At 30.5% G+C, this 8,926-nt stretch overlaps 1 protein-coding gene across 1 annotated transcript in view; it reads right to left on the reverse strand.

Annotated features, from left to right (window-relative positions):
* LOC117173031 (homeobox protein Nkx-2.4-like) overlaps positions 1 to 8,926 on the reverse strand; it is a 75,824-nt gene that overhangs the window by 16,147 nt on the left and 50,751 nt on the right. The window contains exon 3 of the mRNA XM_033361389.1: positions 5,422 to 5,508. Within this exon, the coding sequence (XP_033217280.1) occupies positions 5,422 to 5,508 (87 nt within the window). The remainder of the gene's footprint in view (positions 1 to 5,421; positions 5,509 to 8,926) is intronic.

Consider the following 8,926-nt stretch of genomic DNA (forward strand, 5'->3'; position numbering starts at 1 on the left):
TCGCAGTTGTGGTGTCCTATAGCTTCATCTCCGAATTGTCTCCTAAAATAGTCTCTGAAAGCCTCTAGTATTCCATCTGCATCATATACCATTTCCCCCCTAGTGAAAATTGGCGCAAATTTGATTTTTATGGTGAAATCATCAAAAAACTATAAAAATGATGGTTTTTTCGGGGTTTATCTCAGCTGATACGCAAAATTCAAAAAAATATTTCAAATAAAAGTTGTAGATCACATCGAAATTTACATTTTTTGTTCAAAGAATTTTTTTCCACGAGTGAAAGCTTCCGAGATAATCATCTATTTGTCATGATTTCCATCGTATTTTCATTAGTTTCGGTTTGATACCAAAAAGAATTAGGAGCCCCTGTGACTGGCCAGAAGAGTATTGTAAAGTTACACCACTACCCCTTTTCAAACGCCTCGTGGGGGCGGGAAGGCATCCTTTTACCATTTACCTTTGCCACATCTCTTTACCATTTAATTTTACCATTCCCTTTGCCATTTATCTTTACAATTATTTTCTTTAACAATTATTTCTATTTATAATGTGAAGAGCCATGGTTTATGGGTTTTTTAAAACTATCACTCGCAGAAAAAATTTTAAAACAAGAAATGTGTATTTCGATATGATCTACAAAATTTATTTGATAGATTTTTTGGATTTTTTATTTACACCCTTTTTGGAAGTTTACCCGGCCAGACGGTAACCATAGCGCACAAGCCCATTCATCGCGGCTTATTCAGCAATTTCTGCGGTGAAACACGACATTACAAAAAACCGACAATCCCCATACAGTCCTGACCTGGCTCACTGTGACTTATGGCTATTTATCATATTGTGGTATTTTTTTAGATGGAAAAATAGTTCGAGGTGATGAAGAAATATAAGAGAATGCGATAAACAAAGCAAAAAAGTACTTAATTTAAATCGAAAACTCGGCTTATTTTAAGGTGTGACAAAAAGAAGCATAGGCAATCTGAAATTAAGAATTACATTTGAGCATTAAATTGAGGCAATTAGATTCCTGAAATTCAGGTTGGGACTATTTGAAATTCAGGGAAGCATGACCTGAAATTCAGGTGTGCTCGCTCTTCAATTAAGAATATATTTATACTGAAAGCTAGTGTAACCTTAAGTCAATACACTATCCGAATTGAAATTAAGGGTAATATTCTAACTAAAAACCAGGAATTTCTCACGCCTTACCGACCCTCAGCTGTTTTTATATAATAGTTATTCCTCTTAGAAAATATATAAGTTGGGTTCAAACTTGTAAGAAAATACAGGAAAAGTAGTACACATGGAAAAATCGGTATATTGGGGGAGGTGCGGTCCAAAATCTTCAGACAATTGCGTTCCATAATGTATTGAAAGAGCGCTCACGCTGCGAAGTAAAAAGTTTTGTAATAATTTAATTAATTTGATGGTTTAATAGTCCAAATATTGGCTGATAACTGGAACTGATTTTGCTGCAGCACTTTTTTAAATCTGTGAAACGAAAACTCCTCGAATGATGGAAACATAGTATCACAGGACACAGCCGACACTGACCAACGCGACATGGAGCATTGGAGTAGAATGCGACTATACTCTGTTCAGTGAGAGAATGATCGACAGCGCGCAGTTTTTTCAGAAAAAGGTGGAGTCAATCCCGTAAAGGGTGTGTTTAACAAATATTAAACAGGCATTAGAAGTTTTTTCTACGGCTATAAATCTAAGAATGATGACGTTTGGGAAAAGGAGAGGTCAGACACTTAAAACTCAGGTCCTTCGCAGCAAGGTTTCCGATTTTAAATTTCTAAGCCACGCCTTTATGACAGTTTGCGCGAAATGGACGAAAATTCGTCGTTCCTGTTGATCATTCTCTCACTGAACAGAGTATAGAATAAATGGCCACGGGCTGTATAGTAGCGCCAACGTTCTGTAACGTCATGCAAGGTAGTACGAACCTGATATTCAGGAAAGGTATATTCCTTTATTTTAGGTGACGAAAGCCTTACCGGTTATTTCAGGTTGCGTTCAACTTACTTTCAGAACTGAATATTGAAATATAGGAGGATACTTTACTTCAATCCAGTAGAAAAATGCTGATTTCTCATTTGAGAAAAGTTAGTGCTTTATTCGAGATAGTTTGCACACTTAAATTCAGGTACTTCCTTAATTAAGTCAATTCTGAAATTAAGTCAAATATAACTTTGAGTATTTATTTTTACTGTGAAGCAGCTGCGTTAGCTATTCTGAAAGTGTAAGAATCAGTGGAAAAAGGTTTTTCGCTTCTAAATGGGAGTAATTTGAAGGGGATATCATCGTCATTGACTAGAGTTCATTTTTTTCTTTTACACAACAAGGTTGGATACTTTCTGGACAGACCTCGTACTTTCGGAAAAGCAATCAAGTGCTGGCATAATCAGAAAATAGTATGGCATATGCGACTCCTTTCGAAACTATTTCCGAAACTCCTTTCGCTACTTTGTATAGACTATAGACCCATCAAATCATGAAAAACGGAAAAGAAGTTGAGAAGATACATCCTTATTTTAACAAGAGAACAACAAGGATTGCGATTTCTAAAATCAGGTCAATCCCGCGATCTCAAAATATTTGAAAATCGTAATTAGTGATTTAAGATACAAACAGACCTCTTGCTGTGACCAAATGCGAATTTCAGAAGATCTCTCAAGGATCTTTTGAATATTCTCAAAGATTTGTGACGATTTGAAAGATTTCCGACAACAAAATTTCCGAAGTGAATAGCCACTCATTTTTTGGACAAATTAGTTTCCATTAAAAGCTTTTCCTAATTGCACTAGTTTACTCGCTTATCACTTTCCATATCATATTCGCTTTATCCGGGTATCCTATAACTTGAATTCATTCCAAATAACTTAAATTTCCTGGAATTTAATTACGCATTGTTGCAATCTTATAGCATTTGGCTTGAACTCAGTATATAAATTATTTTTATTTAATTCTATTCGTTTGAATTTACACCGGAATCTGGAATTAAAAGCCTCGGGTTTACGATATTCCTAGAAATGATGGCCACGCAGTTTCGTGGTGAGAGAGGAGCCCCGGGGTCGAGAGAGCCTTACTCGCAGCTGTGCGCGAATACCAGCAGCGCAATGACAAAGAGAGGAGTGCGCGGGTATTCGCGCGCACCTGCTGAGTAATATTATGTATTCCAATTGGAAGTGCTTCATACATGCTTGAATGCTTACTTCTGGATTGCCTGGACTTAAAGGCGAATTTAGGCTATACCTGAAACCGCGCATCATTCCATCAGGTTCTTAAATTCGATTTAATTCACTCGAATATCCTTGAATTGACTTCATCTGAATTTAGTCCAAATGACTTCAATTTACTTGAATTCACGTCCAATTTGGTCTAAAAATAATTTTAATTCACTTGAATTCATTCCGTCTCATTCGAATTTAATTGACTTTAATTGAGACAAATACACTGTAGAATTAACTTGAATTATATTTGATCAGATTCACTAAAGTTCCTTAAACTGCCCAGAACTCGGTTAAATTAATCTGAATTATTTTAATAAACTTGAATTTACATTTAATTCAATTGACATGTACTTGAATTTACAAATCAATTTCCTTGAATTGGTTTTCATTAATTTTAATGTGCGTAAATTCACTTGTATTCGAGCTAATTCACTTGTTTTTGCTAAATTTACTTGAATTCAGTTTAATTTACTTGCAATAATTTGAATTTAGTCCAATTTACTTGAATTTCTTTAATAAACTGATTTAAATTCAGTCCGATTGAGCCCATATTTGAATTAATTTGAATTATTGTATATTCATTTCATATAATTTGAATTGAATTGGTTGTAGTCCGATTCACTTTTTTTTACTTGATTTTATTCGTCTATTTTACTCGAATTAACCTATTGTACTAGAGTTTAGTTCAATTTATTTGATATTCTTTTAATTGAATTAAATTTAGTCCCATTCAGTCGTAATCATTTATAAGTTCACTTTAATTGACTTTTATTCATTCTACCTGAATTTGTTTAACTTGAATTTTATCAAATTCATTTGAATTTTTTCGAACTGACTTTAATTCCTTCCAAATTACTTGATTTGTCCACTTAATTGTATAAGTAGATTTTCTTCATATTCATCAAGTACATGTTTTTCAATCAAGACAAATTTTCTTGAATCATAAAAATGTTGTATCTTCTTTTTTATACCGTTATATTCTTGATTTATTGCTCATTTTTCCATTCCATAGAATTTCGTTGAAATTCGCCTAAAATTATTTAAATTTAGACATTTTAACTGAAATTCCCTCGAGCTCAGTTAAGTTAAGAAATTGAAGTTTCAAAGTTTCTTAAATAAGAAAAACTGCAAATCTTATAAATATTTTGATATCATTTTTTACCTGTTTTTAATACGAATTCTTTACAAAGCTTATCTTAAAAAATCGTAATTTTTAATACTGAAATACCTATGAGTCCTGCGAGCTTTTTTTACTTCTGCTTTTTATCTAAAAAATATTTTTTTTTTAAATGAAGAAAAATATTTGATCATTCACTCATATAATATATAAGTTTTCAAATGTTGAATATTTTCTGAATGTAAATAAAAACTTTTAGAAAACACGTTTATATTATTCACATTTGTATCCGTTCTAATGTATTCCAAAGCTTTTTCGAACACGCATATACGTGCTCGGCAATATATTTAGGGACATCTGCGTGCAGATATATGAAAATGATAATGTCTTTCGTCAGATTTTTATATTTGCATCCTGCTTTTTTTCTGGAACGAATGTCGAATAAATGTATTCATCGATCTACCACAGATCGAGACATGGCACGCTTTTCAATTGACGGCAATTATAAGTATAGCTTTATCAACACCGCATCTTTTTTTCTCATGGTAAAATTAGTCTATTTCAGTGTTAGACCTTAAAGAATAATTCTCACGCTTTGCATCAATAATAGTGATGAATCCACTTTTTGAAAGAATTGCATTTCCTGATCACAGATTAGTTACGCAGGTATTCCCTGTCTATAACACCTACGAAATTTTACCAAATTTTATTTTTGAGATTTAAATTACAGTAATAGTTAGAACATGAATAATCAGTGAATTATGCCTTTATCGAATCAAGAGTTAAAATAAATCCATTTTCATTTATCCTGAATAACTTCAAAAGAGTCTTAAATTTAAAAAGCTTTTTGGCATTTATTATTTGAAGTTCTATATAACTGATTATATAATAGGCCTTTCAAATTTAATTTTTATCAAGCGATTTCAAAGTACAATATATCGCTTACTGCTCAGTTGAGATCAATTATTCATTTTAAAATATATTTCAGACAAGAAATAAAAATAATAATAGTAAAAAATTGTATTATCTATGTTTAAGATTACTATGAGAATGTATTGCTCTTACCTGGTTCTGTGCGTTCTGCTCGGCCATGGCTTTTTCTTTCGCTTGTCGCTTACATTTGTACCGGTGATTTTGAAACCAAATTTTCACCTGAAATCAACAAAAAAAAACAAATGTATATTTAATATTGTGTTATTATATAGTTTAAAAATTCCCGGACTTTACCCTTACCAATTTTTAAGCAAAATCTTTTTAACACAGAATCTTTTTATAAACGAAAAAAAAAATAGTAAAAACTATTAATTTTCAACGAAAAGGGTAATCATTTTTATTTCAAACAAAAAAGATGAAATATTTTTATAAAAAGAGATGAATTTTAAAGCAAATAAAAAAAAAACAATTTTCAACCAAAAATATTAGTTTTCTACAAAAATCTAGTTAAACTTTTAATCAAGTAGTTGAATATTAAATTAAAAATGATTAATTTTCAAGGAAATAGTTCAACTATTAACTAAAGAGATGAATTTTCAACTAAAACAATGAATCATTAACTGGAATAGTAAAATTTAAAAAAAATTAAGTTTGGAATAAAGGATGAATTTTCAACTAAAATGATGAACCTCTAACAAAAAAATTATTCTTTAACATAATGTTTAAATATTTCCTCTAAAAAACTTCTTCTAACCAGGTAGTACATTTTCATCCAAAAAGACGAATTTTCAACAAATAATGTAAAAGCAGATTTGTCAACCAAAGAAGAGTTTTGAATCGAAAACTAGTTGAAATAAAAAAAAATATTTCGAATAAAATAGTTGAATCCAAAAAAAGATATATTTTCCTAACAGTTGTATTTTTACCAAAAAACGATTAAATTTATACGAATCAAATCAACTTTTAAATCAAAAAGACGAAGTAAAAAAAGTGGAATTTTTTACACACAAAGATTTTTATTGAATTTTTCGACAACAAAATATTAATGTTTAGCAAAAAGTTAATTTTCTATCAAACTAGTTGATTTTCAACGAAATATTTGAACTTTTAGCCAAGAAGGACGAGCTTTTAACCAAATTGTCGAATTTTTGACCAAATTGTCGAATTTTTGACCAAATAATAAATTTTTGAACATATAATCGTAAGACAGAAGAAACTGCAGAAAAAGAAATAGAAATACGAGCAAAATAAATGACTAGCAAGAATATTCTTTCAGGATGGCCGCAAAATTTCATTTGTTAAATTTTGTAATTTTTCTCTAACCATTAATATTTAAAGACCATATAATCCTAATCTTGTAACATTTTTAGTATAGAAACTTTAGAAAAACCATTTTTAATTTATTATCATTGACAGTTATTTAAATTGCCTCTTATAGAAGTTCCCTGATATTTCTTAAATTCCCTGACTTTTCCTTGATTTCCAGGATTTCCCTGACCTACGGCCACGTCATAGTGAAAAAACAGATATAGAAAATTGTGAAAGGGGCGAATATTTTATTTTGAACCATTCTAAACCGGATTTTTTCATAAATGAATGAGAGAAAGAAATTTATAGTTTTTAAGAGGTTGGATGAAAACCGCTTTTACGGCAATTGAACGCGATTAGGGTACCCAGGCGTGTGGATCGGATCAGCATCTGCTTATGACGGGACCGTGTTATAATCCCACATTATGCGTGGTTCACAGGGGCGTTATGATCCTTTTAGGTTGTCGTTACACACTGAAAAAACAATGGGTTGAGTGTCACGCGACCAAATATCTCTAGCACGCCCTTTTCCCACCTTTTATCTACCTAAAAAAATGAAATTGTAATAAAAAAGTAAACAATGGTCGATGAAAACCGAGAATTCTAAAATAAATATAATATTCTTATAGAAAATAGAGTAATCCCTAGGATATAAAACCGTTGCATAGTATATTCCGATTGCATAGCATTATCAACTTCGGATAAAAAAATCTACTTTTGTGGGTCAAAAATTAACCAATGAGATGAAGTTTAAACTAATATGATGAATCTCTTATCAAAATATGTATTTTTAATAAAGACGTTGAATATTCAACGAAGTAGTTAACTATATTCACTCCAAAAAGATGAATTCTCAACGTAATAATGATAAATCTTAAACTTATATAGTTACATTTACAGGCAAAAAATTAAATTTCTCCAAAAAAAAGCGAAATTTCAACAAAGAGTTGAATTTTTAACAAAGAAGATTAATTTTTTCCAAAAAAGAACAATTTTCCACCCAAAAAACAACGAATTTTCAACACAATACATTTTCAATAATTATATATATTATAAATGTTATACAAAGAAAATAAATGAAAAAAAGAGGTTAACTTTTAACTAATTAGTTGAATTCTCAACAAAAAAGTTAATTTTCAAAAAAGTAATTAAATTTTCAACCCAATAATCAAATATTTAACCAAAACACATGAGTTTTTAACAAAAAATATAATACTATACTTTTTTACTAAAAGCAATCAACTTTCCACCAGAAATATTGAGAAATATAGTTGGATTCATATCCAAAAAGAGATGAATTTTCAACTAAAAAGTGATGAATCTACTGGTGAACGCTTTAAATATTTAGAAGAAAATTAATTAAATTTCAACACGAGTTCAAAAAAATTGATATATATCAATCCAAATTTTGTAGCTTCTTAAAAATTTTTTAGATGTATAATAAATCTGCGGTCTAAGCAAAAAACGTATAGTAACTAGATGGTGGATGTGTCCCCTCTGCCAAAACCTAACCGCAAATTTTATATTCGTATGAAGGATTCTTCATATATATGTATGTAACACACAGAAAAAATTTATAATAAAATAAATCAATTTCAGGAAAATATGGTTATCTTTCATCGAGCGATATGAAATTCTTATTAATTCTAAGTTTTTATTGTGAAAGAGGTGTATATGTTTATCACATTTGAAATCAGTGAAAAGTTGCGGAAAAATGTAAATGAGTTTCATAAAATTAAGTTTTCAAAAACACATTTTTGTGAATGCATATTTTTTTAATTCGAACGAAAAGGAAACTAACATATATAATTTGTAAATGGTAAAGATTATAAATGTAAGATTGGGGTGACAGAGGGCACTCATCGACTTTTCTTATGAAATTCAAATAAATCGAAAAACAAAGGTTAACAACAGACACAAGGAATAACGGATCTGATAGTATATTATACTCTATAAGCCAAGAGCTAACTATTAGTTAAACGGACTGTTGATGAAATTCATCTAAAATCCATTTTGTGTTTATTTTGAGAAAATACACAAGGGATTGGGGCATATTTGAAACTTATGGGGCACAAATTATTCTTGGAACATGACTTAAGTAGTGGTTGAAATTCAAATTCCTAAAAATTATTAGCAAGTAGTTGTTTTTCCCCTATTTTTTCGAAAACTGAGATTTGTACATGTCCAGACGCACCTCTTAATACTAAGCGATTTGAAAAAGAAAAAAACGTGACATTTCGCTCTCCGAGAACCTCACAAGATGGGAGGAAGCGGGCTTGCCTTATAAATTGAAAAAAATTGTAACTAATTTGTTGAACTCCCCATTGTC

This window comes from Belonocnema kinseyi, chromosome 5, assembly GCF_010883055.1.
Source record: "Belonocnema kinseyi isolate 2016_QV_RU_SX_M_011 chromosome 5, B_treatae_v1, whole genome shotgun sequence".
In the NCBI taxonomy this organism is placed as follows: Eukaryota; Metazoa; Arthropoda; class Insecta; order Hymenoptera; family Cynipidae; genus Belonocnema; species Belonocnema kinseyi.